At 40.8% G+C, this 20,424-nt stretch overlaps 2 protein-coding genes across 10 annotated transcripts in view; one reads left to right on the top strand and one right to left on the bottom strand.

The window, feature by feature from the left end:
- The window catches only part of srpra (SRP receptor subunit alpha), a 47,771-nt gene extending 44,312 nt beyond the window's left edge, over positions 1–3,459 (top strand). For both annotated transcript variants that reach the window (XM_041174386.1, XM_041174385.1), the window contains exon 14: positions 2,961–3,459. In XM_041174386.1, coding sequence (XP_041030320.1) covers positions 2,961–3,089 — 129 coding nt within the window. In that variant the 3' untranslated portion in view covers positions 3,090–3,459. The remainder of the gene's footprint in view (positions 1–2,960) is intronic.
- A 2,851-nt stretch (positions 3,460–6,310) lies between these two features.
- fam118b (family with sequence similarity 118 member B) overlaps positions 6,311–20,424 on the bottom strand; it is a 40,446-nt gene continuing 26,332 nt past the window's right edge. For 6 of the 8 annotated variants that reach the window (XM_041174550.1, XM_041174554.1, XM_041174553.1 and 3 more), the window contains exons 5-8: positions 19,563–19,691; positions 10,980–11,265; positions 8,667–8,723; positions 6,311–6,754 (exon numbers count right to left, since the gene is read on the bottom strand). In XM_041174550.1, the coding sequence (XP_041030484.1) occupies positions 6,711–6,754; positions 8,667–8,723; positions 10,980–11,265; positions 19,563–19,691 (516 nt within the window). In that variant the 3' untranslated portion in view covers positions 6,311–6,710. Of the gene's footprint in view, positions 6,755–8,666; positions 8,724–10,979; positions 11,266–13,931; positions 14,036–19,562; positions 19,692–20,424 lie in introns of those variants that run through there. The other 2 variants (XM_041174557.1, XR_005941397.1) reach the window with 2 other exon arrangements.

Below are 20,424 nucleotides of genomic sequence, written 5' to 3'. Positions count from 1 at the left end.
ATCTACATTTATTCATTAGACGGTGTTAAACATTCAGATTGTGTAAGTACAGCAGCTGTTGAACTGTCTTTCTGCTGCCAGTAATAAACTCCAGAGAACCCATATTGTGACATTTCTCTGCTGCCCAAACCAAATTCCAGTCATGTAATAAAGGTCTTCCAAACGTGTATTCAACTTTCACATGACTTGAGTTTTTAAAAAAAAACCATTTAGCCACATATTTCTGACACTTAAATCAGGACTACCTTTTTCCTACATCTCAACAAGACCAGAAACAGTCTGTGACTACTGATTCAGTGGGTAACAGTGTTCAAAACTGGTGCTGAAATAGGGCTGCATATTTAAGCTGTTAATTTGTAGCTTGGATCTGGGCTGGGGTGTTTCTTTATTGTAACTTTACATGTGACCCACAGAGCTCCATTGTATATTCAAAATAAATGTGCCCTGAAGGAAAGGTTTGGAGACCTCCTGCTTAGATGTCATGTGGTGTTTGTAACTGAGTAATGTAAAATCGCTTTCTAATGATAGCCTTAATGCACCGTATTTACTCATGGTCAGAGTGACGAGTAACTGATCTATGTAGGAACTGGAGGAGGTCATTCAGTCTGTCAAATTCAATGAGATTGTGGCTGATGTGCAACTCCTCCATACAGCCACCAGGAAGTGATACTGAGCAATTTGTTGGAGCTGTGGGCTGACAAGTCCCCAAGACCTGATGGACTTCATCCTAGGGTCTTAAATGAAAAAGCTAGTAAGAGAGTTGATGCATTGGTTTCAATTTTCCAAAATTCCCTAGACTCAGGGAAGGTCCCACTAGATAGGAAAATAGCAAATGTGACTCCTTTATCCAAGAAGGGAGGGAGACAGAAAACAGGAAATTACAGGCCAGTTAGCTTAACGTTTATCATAGGGAAAATGTTAGAAGTATTAATAAAGATGTTATGTCAGGGCAATTGGATAAATTCAAGGTAGTTAGGCAGTGTCAGATGATGTTGAGAGGGAAATCTTGTTTAACCAATTTATTGGAATTCTTTGAGGAAGTAACCAGTCCTGTGGATAATGGGGAACTGGCGGATGGTACTGTACTTGGATTTCTAGAAGGTGCCATATCAAAGGTTATTGTGGAAGATAAAAGCTCATGGTGTAGGGGGTAACACATTGGCATGGATAGAAGATTGGCTGGCTAACAGGAAACAATAGACATAAATGGGTCATTATCTGGTTGGCAAGATGTAACGAGTGATGTGCCACAGGGGTCAGTGCTAGGGCCTCAAACATTTTTACAATTCAAATTAAAATGACGATGAAGGGACTGATGGTATGATTGCTAAATTTGTTAATCACACAAAAGTAGGAAAGTAAGTTATGAAGAGGACATAGAGGCTACAAAAGGATATAGGTTGAGTGAACAAAGATCTGGCAGATAGAAAATGTGAAATTGTCCATTTTGGCAGGAAGAATAAAAGGGAAACATAATATCTAAATGGTGAGAGATTGCAGAGCTCTGAGGTGCAGAAGGATCTGGGTGTCCTAGTGCATGAATCGCAAAAGGCTAGCATTCAGGTACAGCAAGTAATTAAGAAAACTAATAGAATGTTACAGTTCATTGTGAGAGGAATTAAAATACAAAAGTAGAGGTTATGTCTCAGTCATACAGGGCATTGATAAGACCACATCTGGAGTGTTGGTCTCCTTATTTAAGGACGGTTGTAAATGCATTGCAAGCAGTTCAGGGAAGGATTACTAGACTAATATCAGGAATGGGCAGGTTGTCTTATGAGGAATGATTGGCCAGGCTGTATTGTATCCACTGGAGTTTAGAAGAGTAAGAGGCAACTTGATTGAAACTTAACAGTTCCTGAGGGGAGTTGACAAGGTGGATATGGAGAGGACATTTCCTCTGCTGGGAGAATCAAGAACTAGGGATCACTGTTCAAAAATAAGGGGTCACCCATTTAAGACAGATGAGAATTTTTTTCTGGAGGTAATGAGTCTTTGGAATACTCTTCCTCAAAAGGTGGTGGAAGTAGAGTCTTTGAATATTTTTAAGGCAGAGATAGATCTTTGATGAGCGAGTGAGTGAAAGGTTATTGAGGGTAAGTGGGAATGTGGTGTTGAGGTTGCAATCAGATCAGCCATGATCTTACTGGAGTAGGTTCATTCAGCCAAGTATGCTTGCCTTTGCCACATAACCTTTGGCTAACAAAAATCTACCAATTTGTCCTGACAACTGATCTAACATCAATTGGTATTTATAGATAATTCTAAATTTCTATCACTTGGTGGATAGAAATGTTTCCTAATTTCACTTCTAAAAGGACTGACTCTGATTCTTAGACTGTGTCCCCAGTCCTCATCTCCCCAACTTATTCTCTCCCTTTCTCTACCATATGTTATTCATAAGTTGAAAACTTTGATCAAATCACCCCTTAGCCTGCTAAATTCTAGGGAATACAACCCTAATTTGTTTGTATTCTCCTTGTAGCTTAACCCTTGGAGTCCAGCTATCACATGCTCCAAGACCAATCTTTCCTTCCTAAAGTGTGCTACCTGGAACTGCTCACAATACTCCTGGTGTGCTCAATCCAGGGCTTTTAATGGCTGTAGCATAACTTCTACCCCCTGTACTCTAGTCCTCCAGACACAGACCAGTATTCCATTCACCTTTTTGATATTTTCTGTACCTCTCTGTGCCATTTTAATCTATGTATCTGGACTCCCAAATGTCTTTGGACCTCCTCTGTGTTTCTAGCTTTTTTGCCCTCTAGGAAGTCCCCTGTTCTGTCCTTTAAGCCCAAAGAGGATGACTTCAAATTTGCCTACATTGAAATCCATTTAGCACAGTGCGTATAACTCTCCATCTCCCATTACCAGTGCCAGACTAATACCCACTGCTGTTGTACCCCAGTGTTGTCCATTCACTTAAGCTCTAATGTTTACAGGCTTTTCTCTTGTTTCAGGTTGGTGCTGCCATTTCTATGACTTACATCACTGGCCAACCAATAGTCTTTGTTGGAACTGGACAGACCTACAATGATCTGCGCAGCCTCAATGCCAAGGCTGTTGTCAGTGCTCTGATGAAGGCTTAAATACCTGCTTTTCACTACTGTCTTAATGCAATCCAACTGCCACTGAATTGTCCTCCTTCAACTCATCCCTGATTTCTCCCTGCATATTGGAGGATTGCTGTTGAATATATGTGGCATTACCTGTTCAAATTGCAACACTTCCAGCATCGGTCTGCTGCAAACCCCTCCAACAAGCTTTCAAAAAAAATACATGGACATACAGGAAAATCTACCACCTCATCACTGATGGAGAAAAGAGATCCACTGCTTTTCCTTTTATATAAAAAAACAATGTCTTTTAATTCTTAGTGCAATAAACATCAGTACTGGCTGCCTATGAATTAGAGAAATTGTAAAGAGAATTTATTCAATAAAGCTGCTATCATTGTCAGCTGTGGCCTTGTTGGCTGTTAAGCGTCTGTTTTTATGGGTCTGTGAGTGATATAGCATTTTCTGTTTACTGTTGGAAAACAATATCTTATTCGGCACCATTTATAAAGAATTTGCTTGAATACTGCAAAAAAAAAGCAATGTGCCAGAACTCGAGCAATTCCGTCCACACTTCGAAAGCGGGATTCCCACGTGAACAGCCTGTGTTTCGAACTCACTCGCATTTCCAGCTTTTGTATGGTTTATGTTCTGGTTCTGTTCAAGTTCACTTCAGCTGGCTAGAGCGCCCTGAGCAGGTCACACTCCCTCGCCCTGCTGTTACCGAGGAAATATACTTGTTTGAAAGTTGCCATCAATATTTGTTTAGAAATAGTTTTCATTGAATTACTCAGTCTGTGTTGTACCAGATTTGCCCTCTGACTTGACCTGAGGAAAGGTATATGATCAACAATTTCAAACCTTGCCCTCTCCTAACTTTTGAAACAGGCCAGAAATTTCAGGCGATGGAACGGCGGAGTGCTGTTTTTTTTTGTTTGGAGTTAAAAACAAACTTCTAATTACATAATATATAGCACAGACAAGCCAGTTGACCCAACTGGTCTTTGCTGGTGTTTATGCTCCACACAAGCTTTCTCCCAGCCCTCTTCATCTAACCTTTTTCTCTCGTGTACTTACCTAGCTTGCCCTTAACTGTGTACCTCCACTATTCATTTTATGGACTCCATACGGTTATAAATTTTTAACTTTGCACTCTATAAGGAAGTTTCTCCCGAATTCTTCATTGGCTTTATTATTGACTACCTTATGTTTATAGTGTAATTTTAGATTCCACAAGTGGGAACATCGTTCCTATATTAAACTTATCAAACCCCTTCATAACCTTAAAGACCTCTTCTAATTTAATCAGGTTTTATGTCGAGAGGAACAGAGGTAAAGTTTCAGTTCCATATGACTTCTTCAGAGCTCTGAAGAAGTGTCTCAGTATTGAAACGTGTACTCTGTTTCTCTCTCCACAGATGCTGCCAGACCTGAGTTTTGCTATTTTTCATATTTCTAGCATCATCTGTATTTTGCTTTCATTTCAGACAATGTCCAGCTTTTCACATTTTAAATGCTCTAGTTCTCAATGGTTAGATTTATCAATAATTAAAAATTAAGCCATTCCTCCTATAGCTGTTTCTGCAACTCATCCTGCATTGTGCAAAGGCACTATCCCTGTGCCATAATGTAGCAGCTTGTTGCATTCTAATTAAAACTACATGGAAACACTAAAGGTGGTTTTATTATTTTCTTTTGATGCTTCAACTTAGTTTAGTTCCTTTGATGTTGTGAAAATTGGCTGCAGGATCAATTACAATATTGGAAAACTTAGCATGCATGCTACAGGAATAAACCCAAGTTTGATCTGGTCTCCAGTGAATGTGCAGCATCTGTTAAGTTTATCTATTGGCATAACAAGGCTTCTTGAGCCATCAGTACTCATTGTCAGGTATTAAGAGGCAAAAGTGCCAAACAGTAAGTTCTCAGGCTAATTTATAAACAAACTTTATATTCCAGGTTTATTAAATGAATTCAAATCTATTATTATCAGTAATGACCATACCAACATCAACAGTTGTAAAAATCCCTAAAGGATATTAATGAACCAGATGGAAGGAAATCTGCCATCCTTACCTGGTTTGACCTATGTGACTCCAGGCCCACAGCAATGTGGCTAACTTAATTACCCCAAAATGGCCAAGTGAGTCACTCAGTTAAGGAGAATTAGGGATGGGCAATAAATGGTGACACCCATATCCCATTGAAAAAAAGCAAGTTTATTTATTTAGGATTCTTGCAACCTGATGGGGCAGTTAGTTTGAAATGGATTTGAATGCACACCTGTCATATGTATATAATAATGGAAAATATTTTTCTTTTAAAATAGAGGTTTAGTCTGTGGGTGTGTCTTAATTGGATTAAAGCCAGCTAGGCCAGGTGCTTTGAGTACTAGTTCTGAGATGTAAGAAAGGTAGAGTTCATTTGCATTTTTTTTTTTGAATAGAGCATTCAATAAGTGGGGTGAAATAAGGCACCTAACTAGGAGACACCCAAGCAACATGTTTATATTAATAAAATCGGTACTATGAAAGGTGTTTTATTATTAGAAGTGGAGTTCAAAGAGGCTGGTGATACAATGAGAATTTACATTTAATGAGATGTACTGGGTATAATAGCAGTTTTTGTGTGTGCAGGGCAGAGGCAATGTAAGATCAAAGCAGCTGGAAGCCTACAACTGTAAATCTCTACAGGAACCAAAGTGGAAAGAACCTCATTTTGAATTCGTAAGCTTTGCCTGGTGTCTGGTTAAGTCTATGGGTTGCTGTTGCCTTAATTTGGGAATTTGTTAAAAGTTATGATAGTAATTTGTAGCCATGTATGTGTTTAATGTGTTGTAACTTAATAAAATGTTTCATTTAGTTTAATATAAAACCCTTCAAACTGGTGGTCTGATTCCTGAATTTAGAATTTGCATCTCAAACATGCCATTTAAACAACTGTCATAGCCTATATTTTTAACGTTTCCCTCTGGGATTTTTAAATAACTCAGTTTTACCAACTGCTGGGTCATAATAATGTCCCCTTAGCTATAATAGGGCAAGTTAAAATTATGCCACCCTGTCTCACATCAGATCTTTCTTAACCTTATTTGTATACAATTAGTTTCTGGTCAAGTTCCTTCATAAAAATTCATGAGCACATCAATAAGAATCAGCAGCAGAAGACCATGTTCTCTTGTTGCATGCTGGTATTTTAACACGTTATTAATTTTTCACATGCCTGGCTGTGCATCAACAGAATACTAACATTCATATCATTAATCATTTTTAATGATAAAATAATCTGTACAGAAGTCAGTCATTAACAGTACAAAATTTCTACATCAAACTGGGACTGTACAATTGCACGAGTCGACAAGTATGGGAGAAGAACTCAGTTGAAGTCTATAAGATCCAGCTCACTTTAAAGAGCAAAAAAACCAAAGGCGAGATCGGCGACTTTAAAAACTGAAGTTTGACTTAGAAGTGAAGAAAATGGAGTGTTTGCAAATACAGCGAGGTGAGACATTCCTTTCAACATGTGCTTTCACTGTCAGTGCTGGTACCAAGTTTTGGCCTCCTCAGTGGCTGTCAGTTATTGTACATCCCCCTGTACCATTCTCATCCATGTCTGGCCTATATTTCAACAGTCAGTCTTATGAAAGGCAAGAACTCATCTCCCCAGCTTTATCTCATCATCTGTTTCCATTCTCTGGCCTGGGCAGAACAAAAGTCATGGTTGAGCAGACAGCTCCAACAGTTCATAATACTTACAATCCATAACATATACATTTGACCTGTACAGATATGAGCTGGATTGAGTTTTAGAAGGTTAACTTGCAATGGGAAACTTACACCGGGGATCACTTGGGGAGGGGTTACATCTTGCAAGTCAAAAAGTTAAAAGACAGGTGGGGAAACTTCCAAAAGTATTTTAGTCCTAAAAGGCAACATTCTTATGTTACAGGGCCAGGGAGCCTATATAAAGACCTACTGAATTATATCACTAAATAACCGTATAGAATCCAAGGAATTAAAGCATAGGAGGCCATTCAGCCCACTTCAAGTGTGCTGGCACTAGTTTTTCCAAATTGAGCTATCTCTCTCAATTTCCCTAGATTGGTTGTCTTATTTTAAAGGGTGTTATAGTTCCTGCCTCAATAATCACCTGTGGTAAAGTTTCATCAGTGTGACAATTCTGATAAAATTCTGCCAGTCCAAGTTCAAAAGAACACAACATACTAATTCAAGAGCTAGAGGACCCTTTTGGCTCTTCAAATGTACTCCACCATTCAATAAGATTACTGTTTATCTTGTAACTCAACTCCACTTTCCTGCAAGATTCCCCATATCCCTCAATTCCCTAATTACCTGAAAATCCATAATCTCCACCTTGAATATATTCAATATTCCACAACCGAGTAAAAACATTTCTCCCCAGCCCAGTCCCAAATGGCTGACTCCCACTCTGGGACTGTGACCCCCACCCTTAAACTCCCCAGCCAGGGGAAACATCCTCCCAGCACTCACTATGTCAAGGCCCCTCCCCCAACCACCAGCACCACCAAGAGTTACACATGCTTCACTTATCACCTCCAAACTCAAGGGGACACAAGCCTAGTCTACTAAATACCTCCTCACAGGTCAACACTCCCATTCCAGGAACCAGCCTGCTGAACCTTCACTGCACTTCCCCAAAGACTCCAGGTGCAGTCGCACCAAGATCCCACTTTAACCACAGCAAGACTGCTCCACTGCAACTCTAAAATCCCCAAGCAGCAAAGGCCAACAAACCACTTTGCTTCCCCAACTACCTGCTGCTCCTGTACACCAACCCTCGATTCGCAGTGCACAAGGACACCCAGGTTCCCCTCCCCCACTCCGACACCAGTAGTCTGGTCTCCCACTATTCAAAAAGCACTCCACTACTCAATTTTTTCCAACCAAAGTGGACAACTTCAACTTCTTCACATTACACTCCATCTAGCATGTTCTAGCCCTCTCAGCCAACCCATCTAAACAACCCCTGCAACCTCCCCACAAGCTAATTCAGATACATCATACTTACAAATAACCAAGGCCCAAGAACCAATCCTTGCAGCACACCCTGTCATATAATGGGAGGATGTTTCCCCTGGCTGGGAAACCTAATCTCTATTCAGTCTCAGAACAAGTGATCGACCATTTTGGACTGAGGTAAGGAGAGATTTGTTCACTCAGAGTTGTGAATCTTTGTAATTCTCTACTCCAGAAAGTTGTGGCTGCTCAGTTGTTGAATATGTTCAAAACAGAGGTTGATAGGTTTTTGAGTACTGAAGGAATGAAAGAATAATGGGGATAGGTGGAGTTGATCTTATTGAATGGTGCAGCAGAATCGAGGGGTCAAATGGCCCTCTCCTGCTCCAAAGCAGGTCCCCATAAACCAGGACAAAGAAAAGTCAATGTCCCAGGATCAATCAAGAATGGAGTAGTTTAAACTATGTCAGAGACACCAGAGTGTTCCCTAATTCCCACAGATGCTTTCGTACATTAATAGCACGATATAAATGCAAATTGTTTTAAAATATGAACTGAAGCATCACATATATGGAAGGTCTCAAATATCCTGAAGATGACTCTAAATTCATACCTTGGCTATTCACTGTAAAAGGGCCATTCTTGAATACATTGTCAACATTGGATGTTCCTATCAGAGAAAAAACAAAGGAGGAATTCAGATTAGACACAACACAGTAAGAGTTTTGTGCAGCAGTCCTCAGGATTGAAGCCTCTTTGGGAAATTTATAGCATTTGGAGTGAACATTTCAGCTAATGAGATGAAAGAGGCCATCTTGGAGACTAAACACCAACGTTTATACTCCATATCAACATCAAGGTTAGGCATAGTGCAGGTCAGATGCAGAACAAAAAGTATCTGTAAGCTGCCTGATAATGCACCTCAGTCTCAAGCCCACAAGAGCACTCCCTATTACACCATCATGAATTTGACTTCCCACACCAGCCCTCTAGGCTACTCACTACAACCTGAATTTATATCATCACTACCCAGCTCACTGGGGGCTGGCTAACAGGTCAGTCAGGAACTGCTCTTGATTCTTCACCCATTCATTTCATTGGGTAATGAACCAAGGCTGGACATGTCCAAACTTCTAATTACCATTTCCAGCAGGCCAAGCTCTTATTGCAGGGCACTGAAGTAGCAAATCTAGCTTCATACTTTTATTCCCAACTTGTGAGAAGTTTTTTCTTATTCTGAGCTTGAGTTTACAAGAAACTTGTGGATATTTTAAGAGATTATTGACAAAGATATTACGAATGGACCAAATCAGACTACATCTGTAAGGATGTTGAGACACCATCTGTCTCCACTTTAACTACCTCAAGTCCATGCAATCTCAGCTCAATAACAAGTCAGTGTCAAACTGTTTCCTGTGGCAGGGAAAGAACAATGACTCATGCTGCAGTTATAATACTGCATCAGTAGAAATGTGGCAAAGTGAATTTTGGACACACCAATGTAAAAGTATTTGTATAACTCAAGATTACAGAGTGTTCTAGGTCCTCCAAAGTGCAAGATGTATTATAAATGCAATATAATTCCAATTTTATTGGAGGATTGTAAGGAATTTAAGAAGTTGCATAAAAATTATATACAGTTAATATCACACAGTTACTAGAAGAACACAGGTTCAGCAAGCAGACTTCAGCCTAGCCCTGATCAAAATTGAGCCTTGGACTTGCGGTTCCAGAGTGACAGTCTGGGTTGAATTACTACCATTCTTCCTTTATCAGTTTTCTTGGTTTCCCCATGATCTCCTGCGACACTGCCAGGTTTCACAAGTGCCTATTACTATCTGGCATCTGTAAAATTTGCCTATTTAAGTTGGGAACAGATGATGCTCCTCAGCTTCCATATCTATGCAATTCACCTTTTGCCTATTTAGTCCTTTCAGTAATAATTTTAAGAGTCTTAATATTAAGTACTGGATCATCAGGCACATTGAAACACAGGAACAGGAGTAGGCCATTCAACCCTTTGACCCAGTTTCAACATTCAGTTAGAATCATAGTTGCCCTATACCTCAGTTCCATCAACCAGTCTTTGTTCCATATCGCTTGATACCCTTATTGAATCATTCAAATCCTTCATTGTTCTGATGAACCTGCACTGTATCCATTACAAGGCCAATACATCTTTGTTGAGGTTCCCTGCCCAAATTTGAATGTAATAGTCCAGAATGGGTCTGATCAAGGCTCCATACAATTGAAGCATCACTCTGTCAAATCCCATTAGCTTTTTTGATTACTTTTTGTGGCAGTTTTTAATGGTTGTGTACCGAGACACCCCAATCCCTTTGTTCCTCCCCAGCTCTCACCTCATTATTAAGCAAACATTTTGATTCACCTCTCTCAGATCCAAAGTGGATGACCTGAACAAACTGCATATCTTTCCTTCATGTCATCTGAAAAATTTTAAATGTTTAACTCTTAATTCCTTCATTATGTATTAATGATTTGGAAGGAATTCACTTAATGTGAAAAGTTGAGGCTCCAATACAGATCCTGAGGAACAATACTCATTCACATCCTGCCAAGTGGAGAACTGACCTTTTATTTCTACTCTGTCTCCTATCTCCTAGCCAATTACTGACATTGGCTCCTTGACCACAGAGGCTGAGCACTGGGATTTACACATCACAGCCAAATCTTGGCTTGCCTGATCTTTCAGATACACACTTACACCAAATATTCACTAAACAGCAAACAGAAGCAGGAGCCCAAGCTGATTTTCCCAATTTATCCCGTTCTGAAGGTTGCATTGGTCCAATACATCACCTAATAGATCTTTTCCTTGCAAGATGACATGTTCACAATGTTCACTGCAACTTGTGAGATTGGTTACTGCATTAAGGTCATTAAATCCAACCTTCCAACAACATACCTTGCCTACCTAATGAACAGATGGTGTTGGTTAACCGTTCAAGGTATTCTGGCAGATCGTAGTAATGATCCCCATAAGAGATCACTTTAATCCCTTTATCCAGCATGTTTTCACGAAGCTTTTTAAACTCATCCACATCATCCCTGCGCACCAGCATGAAGTGTTCCAAGTCAGACTTGTTCCTCACTGCTTCCAGGAAGAGCGACTGGAACGTCGTGTCCTCAACTGTCCGACCACAGCCGAGGAAGACGAAGGCCTTAGTTTCATACAGCTTCTGAATTTCCCTCTGTTCAGTAATGAAAACACGAACATTTATAGCAGCGTCTACTCCCCAGTATACAATTGAAATTTAGTTACTGATCGAGATCAAATTACGAATGTTCACATTTACAAAAGTTAACCATTTATACTAAACAACGAGTGCCAGTCCTTTAAAACCCCCCTCCTCTCCTGATGACTGTGGCTTCCACTGGTGCCACAAGTGCCTTACAGGTCCTTTCCAAGTGACCATGATTCCTGTACCAGCCTCAACAGTTACTGTCAATCAGTGAATGAATCAAGCCCAAACCCTGTCCTCATCCAATATCCATACATGCATACACGTTCCTGCATGAATCACTGGATTGCAAATAGAATCACATGAACTTTGGTGAACTTTTTCCTTCTCTTTAGCACAGAGCATACAGAAAAACTGCATTATCAAAACAGCTGCCATGGCAGAGATCAGCCAACTCTCAACCCACCCTCCAAGTTTCTGGTTTTGTGAAATATGGGCACATTTATTCACTGAACCATCAGGGGTGCTTGTTTTGGTTTCTCTAACTCCTTTGCTGATCTGTGCTATCCTGACCTACATGTGAATTTACAGAGCAGAGTATATCTAGTGCAATGTGATGATCTGTTGGATCTGCTTCTACTTTATGGAGTTTTCCATCAACCATGTCAGAACATGTATCAGGCAAGACGATGACAATATTCCACACGTATGATCCCACAGATGTCAGCTCTTCAATACACTGTTTATTTGGGATGAACTGGATTTTGTTTCACAGGAGTTGTGGAAAGCTGACGAGATTAAGTAGTAAGTCAAAACATAAAGAACTGCTGAACATAATAGGTTACAGCAGGTTTACGGCGCAGAAACAGGCTATTCAGCCTAATTGATCTATGCTACCACTTACGTTCCACAAAGCCCCTTCCTGCCTCTCCTCATCTAATCCCATCAGTGTATCATTCTTGCTGCTTCATATGCTTATCTAGTTTCCCCTCAAATGCATCTATGATATTCGCCTCAACTACTCCACATCGTAATTCATTGCACAGTCTCATCACACTCTGGGTGAACATGTATTGCTTGAACTTCCTATTGGCTTTATTAGTGACTATCTTATATTTATGGCCCCTGGTTCTGAACTCACTCACAAATGGAAACATTTTCTTAAAATCTACCCTGTCAAACTCTTTCATTATCTTAAAGACCTCTATCGGGTTACCCCTCAGTCTTCTCGATTTTAAAGACAAACTTTCTTAATAAGTTTTCCCTCAGTTCTGGTTTCAAACTCATGACCTTTTTGTTATTGTTTTCAATGTCTCTATATCCTTTTTATAATATGGAGTCCAGAACTGTGCACAGTACTCCAGGTGTGGTTTAATCAAGGCTTGATACAATTGATCAATTCTCTGTTTTTCAATTCTATTCCTCCAGAAATGAATCTGAGACTGGTTTGATTTTTTTTTAAATAGTGTGATTAACTTGGGTTGTTACTTTTAGAAATCTGTGAATATCTGTACTCCTAGACCTCTCCACTCCTCCATCCTGTTTAGATTAGCATCTAGGTAGGATGTGACCTCTTCCTAGCAAAATGTACCACCTCACATTTACAATATCTAATTAAAATGCATTTGCTAATTACAACCCCATTCCTCAAGTTTATTAATTTCCTCTTGTATTTTGTCGTATTCTTTCAGCGAACTACAACCCTGATCTGAAATCTTCTGGAAATTTTGAAATGTTCTTCAAATTCCAAATCCAATTGTGAAGATGTCCAAGCACCAATCCCTTTAGAACATCACATCTCAACTTCAGCCAGTCTGAGTAGCTACCCTTTACTCTTGCTCTGTTTCTGTTTGTAGCCAATTTGCTAACCATTCTGTTATTCGTGATCATAATGTTATGACTGATGCAGCTGGTAAAGCAGAGTTATTTAAAAAACCCAGAGGGAAACTTTAAACAACTGTCATAACCAATAATTTTAAGTGTTATGTTTGAGATGCGACTCTAAACTCAGGAATCAGACCACTAGTTATCGAGGTTTTACATTAGACTAAATTAAACATTTTATTAATTACACAGGTTAAAATATATACACATGGCTACAAATTACTAATATAACTTTCAACAAATTCCCAAATGAATCTCCGTTAAGGCAACAGCAACTGATAGACTTAACCAGACACGAGAAAAAGCATTTTCACTTTATGAATTCAAGACTGAGGTTCGCTTCACTGTGGAGCCAGCTGGACCAGTTGGAGGCTTGAAGCTGCCTTTTTATCTTACATTGCCTCTCCCTGCACACCCAAAAACTACTGAAGTTATACCTACCACCACAGATTGTCTCAGCAGTCTCTTTGAACTTTACCTTTTAACAATGAAACCCCATTCATTGTACCAATATAAAATAATATAAAGTAATATAAACATTTTGCTTGGTAGCTGTTAGAAAGGCATCAAGTTTTCACCCCACTTCTTGAATGCTCGATTCAAAAAATGCAAATGCACGCTATCTCTCTTGCATATCAAAACTAGTACATATCAAAGCTCCCAGACTAGCTGGCTTTAATGCAATTAAGAAATACCCGCAGACTAAAGCTCTGTTTTAAAAGAAATATATTTTCCAAAATATTATATACATTAATAGCTTCATGACAATAATCTTAATCATGATGTGGTACCTTACTGAAGGCCCTTTGAAAGGCTGAGAGATAAATGTTTGCCAGGGCACCAGGGGCCTCCCCTGTTCTGCTTCGAATAGTCCCATGAGATCTCCTGTGTCCACCTGAGAGAGCAGGTGGGGCCTTAGTTAAGCATCTTATCCAAGAGACAGCATCTCAACAGTGTTACACTTCCTGATTACTACACCAGCCTAGATTATGTGCTCAAATCTCTGGCGTAGGGCTTGAAGCCATGACCTTCTGAATCAGAGGCAAAACAGCCACTAATCCAAGGCTGGCATATTTTAGTTAAAATTGTTTCATCTTAATAAATGAATGGGTTGTAGCCCCCAAAGGGAAAATATCAACATTGTCTTTAAGAAATATTTAAATATCAAAAACAAAAATAAAAATACCTGAAAAAACTCAGCAGGTCTGGCAGCATCTGCGGAGAGGAACACAGTTAACGTTTCGAGTCTGTATGACTCTTCAACAAAACTAAGTAAAAATAGAAAAGAGGTGAAATATAAGCTGGTTTAAGGGGTGGGGGAGGGGGTGTTGGGACAGGTAGAGCTGGATAGAGGACCAGTGATAGGTGGAGATAGCCAAAAGATGGTCATGGACAAAAGGACAAAAAGGTGTTGAAGGTGGTGATATTATCTAAGGAATGTGCTAATTAAGGGTAAAAAGCAGAACAAGCAAGGTACAGATAGCCCTAGTGGGGTTGGGGTGGGGTGAAGGGAAGGGATTGAAATAGAAGGTAAAGATAAAGCAATGGATGGAAATACATTTAAAAATAATGGAAATAGGTGGGAGAAGAAAAATCTATATAAATTATTGGGAAAAAAGGGGGGGAAACGGAAAGGGGTTGGGGATGGAGGAGAGAGTTCATGATCTAAAATTGTTGAACTCAATATACGCCTTTGGTCTGTCTGCAAGCATGACCCAGATCTCCCTGTCGCTTGCCATTTCAACACTCCACCCTGCTCTCATGCCCACATGTCCGTCCTTGGCCTGCTGCATTGTTCCAGTGAAGCTCAACACAAACTGGAGGAACAGTACCTCATCTTCCGCCTAGGCAGTTTACAGCCTTCCAGATTGAATATTGAGTTCAACAATTTTAGATCATGAACTCTCTCCTCCATCCCCACCCCCTTTCCAATTCCCCCCCCTTTTTTTTCCTATAATTTATATAGATTTTTCTTCTCCCACTCCCTTTCCATTATTTTTAAATGCATTTCCATCCATTGTTTTATCTCTTCCCTTCACCCCATCCCACCCCTACTAGGACTATCTGTATCTTGCTTGTCCTGCTTTCTACCCTTAAGTCGCACATTCCTTAGATAATATCACCACCTTCAACACCTCTTTGTCCTTTTGGCTGTGACATCTTTTGGCTATCTCCACCTATCACTGACCCTCTGTCCAGCTCTACCTGTCCCCCCCGCCCATCCCCACCCCCCCAAATGCTTATATTTCACCTCTTTTCTATTTTTACTTAGTTTTGTTGAAGGGTCATACGGACTCGAAACGTTAACTGTGTTCCTCTCCGCAGATGCTGCCAGACCTGCTGAGTTTTTCCAGGTATTTTTATTTTTGTTTTGGATTTCCAGCATCCGCAGTTTTTTGCTTTTAAATATCAAATGTCAGGTTATTTCCCCTCAATTATATGAGCTTCATCTAGACTGTTCCATTATTTGTTCCACCTGAAAAAATAGCAAGAAAAAAACAGCTTGCATCTGTAAAACATACTAATTGCATCATGGGACCCTGACTTTTATCTATTAATAAAGTCTGCCAGCAAGAGGTGGCCCCAACATTGCTTAAAACTGGAATTTAAATTATTGGTAAGATAAAAAAAAATCTTGTCACACTACTCTTTTCACACGACTCCTTTCACGGGATGAGGGAGTCACTGATGAGCCCAGCAATTACTGCCCAACCCTAACTTCCCCTCGAGAAGGTGGTGGTGAGCTGCCTTCTTGAATCGCTGCAGTCCATCTGGTATAGTTATACCCTCAGTGCTGGTAGATTTTGACCCAGTGACAGTGAAGGAACAGCAATGTAGTTCCAAGTCAGGATGGTGTGTGATTTGTAGGGGAACCTACAGGTGGTGGTGTTCCCAAGCGTCTGCTGCCCTTGTCCTTCTAGGTGGTAGAGGTTGTGGGTTGGAAGGTACTGTCAAAGCAGCCTGCAGAGTTTCTGCAGTGCATCTTGTAGATGGTACATACTGTTGCCACTGTGTATTCGTGGTTGCAGGAGTGAATGTTTAAGGTGGTGGATGGGGTGCCGATCAAGTCCTGGGTGTTGAACATCTTGAGCATTTTTGTAGCCTCACTCGTCCAAGCAAGTGCAGAGTATTCCATCACACTACTGTGCCTTGTAAATGGTGGACAGGCTTTAGGGAGTCAGGAGGTGAACTAGTCATGTCAGAAATCTCAGCCTCTGACCTGCTCTTGTCGCCACAGTATTTCTATAGCTGGTCCAGTTCATTTTCTAGTCAATGGTCACCCCCAAGGATGCTGGTAGTGGAGGATTCAGCGATGGTAATGCCATCGAATGTCAAGGAGAGATGGTTAGATTCTCTCTTATTAGAGATGGTCATTGCCTTACACTTAAGAACAAGTAACACTCATGCCACACATCAGCCAAACCAGAATGTCATCCAGATCTTGCTGCATATGAACACTGACTGCTTAAGTGTCTGAGGAGTTGCGAATGTTGAAGAATGTGAACCTCCCCACTTCTGACTTTACGATGAAGGTGGTTGAGCCTAGGAGACTATCCTGAGGATGAAAATGATTGGCCTCCAACAACCACAACCAACTTGCTTCGCGCTAGGTATTGCAAATAGTGGACATGCTATCCAACCAGTGGATAGCCCTGATTCCCAATGATTTCAGCTTTACTAGAACTCCTTGATGCCACATTGGGCAAATGTCAAGGGCAGTCACCCTCAACTCACCTCCTGAGTTCAGCTCTTTACTCCTTGTTTGGATCAAGGATGTATTGAGGTCAGGAGCTGAGTGATCCCGAACCCAAACTGAACATCAGTTGCTTGTAAGTGAAGTCTGATAGCACTGTCGATGACACCTTCCATCACTCGATCAGAAGGATTTCTGGGGTGGTAATTGGCCGAAGTGGATTTGTCATGCTTTTTGTGGACAGGACACATCTGAGCAATTTTCCACATTGCCGGGTGGGTACCAGTGTTGTAGCTGGAACAGCTTGGCTAGGGCGCAGCTAGTTTGAGTACAAGTCTTCAGTACTATTGCTGGAATGGTGTTAGGGCCCATACCCTTTGCAGCATTCGACGCTTTCAACCATTCCTTGACATCACATGGGATGAAAAATTGAATTGAGTGAAGACTGGCATCTGTGGTTGTTGGAGGCCAATCATTTTCATCCTCAGGGTAATGTCCTAGGCTGGGGACAACAGGAGGCAGCTGAGATAGATCATTCACTCAGCACTTTTAGCTGAAGTTGGTTGCAAATGCTTCAGCCTCGTCTTTTGCACTGATGTGCTGGGCTCTCCAACATTGAGGGTGGGGATGTTTGTGCAGCCTCCTCCTCCTCCTCCCATTAGATGTTTAATGGAGCACCATTCATTCCTGAATGTGACAGGACTCCACAGCTTTGATCTGATCCATTGGTTGTAGAATCTCTTAACCTTATCGCATGCTGTTTCCGCTGTTTAGCAAGTGGTCCTGTGTAGTAGCTTCACCAGAATGCACCTCATTTTTAGGTATGCCTGGTGCTGCTCCTAGCATACTCTCCTGAACTCTTCTTTGAATCAGGGTTGATCACTTGGCTTGATGGTAATGACAGTGAGAGATATACCAGGCCATGGGTTACAAACAGATTGTGGTTGAATACAATTCTGCTGCTGCTGATGGCCCACATTGTCTCATGGATGCCCAGTTTTGAGCTGCTAGATCTGTACTGAATCTATCCCATTTAGCACAATGGGAGTGCCACATAACATGATGGTGTGCGCGCTTATTGTGAAGACGGGACTTCATCTTCACAAGGACTGTGCAGTGGTCACTCCTACCTATACTGTCTTGGACAGATGCATGGACAGGTAGATTGGTGAAGACAAGGTCAAGTAAGTCTTTCCCTTTTGTTGGTTCCCTCACCATCCGCTACTGGTCTAGTCTGGCAGATATGTCCTTCAGGACTCAGCCAGCTCAATCAGTAGCAGTGCTTTGACCCACTCTTGGTGATGGCCATTGAAGCCACCCCCCCACCCACCTAAAGCATTCTATCTCCTCAGTGCTTCTTCCAGGTTATGTTCAACATGGAGAAGTACTGATTCATCAGCTGAGGGGGACAGTAATCAGTAGATTTTCTTGCCCATGTTTGGCCTGATGCCATGAAACTTCATGGGATCCGGAGTCAATGTTGAGCAGCCTCAGGGCAACTCCCTTCAAACTGTGTACCATTGTGCTGCTGTCTCTGACCTGCTGGTGGGACAAGACATACCCAGGGATGGTGATGGTGGTGTCTGGGACATTGGTTGTAACATATGATATGGTGAGTATGACTACATCAGGCTGTTGCTTGACTAGTGTGGGGGACAGTTCTCCCAGTTTTGGTACAAGGCCCCAGATGTTAGTAAGGAGGCCTTTGCAGGATCAACAGGTATTTTCCGGTGCCTAAGTGCCTAATATCAAGTGGTCCATCCAGTTTTATTTATTTTTATCTTTCTGTAGTGGTTTGGTACAGCTGAGTGGCTTGCTAGGCATTTCAGACAACAGTTAAGAATCAACTACATAGAGTCACACATAGGCCAAACAGCTGATTTCCTTCCCCAAAAAGATATTAGTGAACCCAATAGGTATTTGTGGCAATTGGTGATAGTTTTATGCTCACCATTACCGAAGACTAGCTTTCAATTCCAGATTTAATTATTTAGATGTAAATTTCACCAGCTGCCATGGTGGAATTTGAACATAGGTCCCAAAGCATTATCCTGGACCTCTGGATTACTAGTCCAGTGACATTACCACTACGCTGCCATCTTTCCCCATTATTTGACAACCACCACCAACACACATGTTTCACATCGGAGTGGGATGTTAAAAATTGAGTCTAATAGTTGACTGCAAGATAGTTGAAAATACTGTGTTTGAAAGGCTTCCACTTTGTGGAGTTTCTCCATATTGCTTAGACTCACCACACATGTTATCTGGGAGCTACAAGGCTGTCATAAATTGAAGCTGCAATCGATACCAAATAATTTGTATTTTTTAAAAATCATCTTACATTAACCTCCCTTAGCCCAAGTGGTGACAATAATTATTCTCCACAGGCGGTAGGGATGCAGTGGGTGGGGGGGGTGGGGGTGGTAGTGGTGGTGAAGGAAAATCACCGATTGGGATAATTAGTCAAGCAGTGTGTCACAGGGAAGCTCAGATACATATCTGGTGTTCTGCTGCAGAACAGTAGAAGCCGAGGTACAGACTGCACGTGTGATCTCAGATTCATAAAGTCATAGAGGTCTACAGCACAGAAAAAGGCCCTTCAGCCCATCAAGTCTGCACCGGTCAAACAAGTACCTAACTATTCTAATCTTCCAGTTGTGTCCTTTTAAATCTCGGACCTAATGGTGTTTCAAAGTCTGCACTAGGAAAGTAATATGGAACTCACCATTACTTCTGTATTACGCAACACATTCTGGTAGCCCAAAGGATGTAGAACAATCCCACTAGGGTTAGTGTAAACGCCATGGATGTGTAACACACTCAATCTTCTTTTCTCCTGTGCCCATTCAAGTACCTATCACAAACAGAAACAGAACGGAACAGCGAGACTAGCTCTTCCAGCCTGTCAAAATACATACAGCAAAAACAAATGGCAATTGCTATACATAATATTTGTTTAATGAGATTATGTGCAGTTTTCTGCCACGCTCATAATCATACTAGTAAATTCTCAGAGAGCTGATATTTTTATTTGCTTTAGCAAAAGGTACCTTACCCAGGCATCAGCTAATTGAAAAATTAATTTTCACAGCCTGTTATACTTAACAGTTTAAATTAATGAAATCCTTAGAGGGCACTTAAGGACTGATCCACTGAATACAGTAAACAGCAAGTTTGTGCTGCTGAGAACTTTTATGTTAGGTACTTAAGAGGTCTTTCCAGTTTCCTGAGATTTGGGGAAGAAAAAGTGTATAAATGTGAGGGAAGGGCATTATATGATTATGGGGTAATTCTTTAAAAGAAAGAATTTACAGTAATGAAGAGATTTGCAAAAACTATTTTCACAAAATGGTAAAATAATTCTTGTTGTCATAAACATTTGCTGTTGCAGATTGTTACAACAGCTCATTATATTTAAATGACTAAATTTCATTCCTACGAGTGTACCACAGAGGCATTGTTCACTGTGACCTGAATCAATGGCTCATGCAATTTAAAATTAAAAACAAGAATTGCTGGAAATACAGGTGTGCCAGCATTGCAAAAGAAAGAAAACAATTTAACATTCGGACGAACATTCATTATCA

This window comes from Carcharodon carcharias, chromosome 25 (genome assembly GCF_017639515.1).
Source record: "Carcharodon carcharias isolate sCarCar2 chromosome 25, sCarCar2.pri, whole genome shotgun sequence".
Classification (NCBI taxonomy): domain Eukaryota; kingdom Metazoa; phylum Chordata; class Chondrichthyes; order Lamniformes; family Lamnidae; genus Carcharodon; species Carcharodon carcharias.
This window is presented reverse-complemented; position numbering and strand designations above follow the sequence as displayed.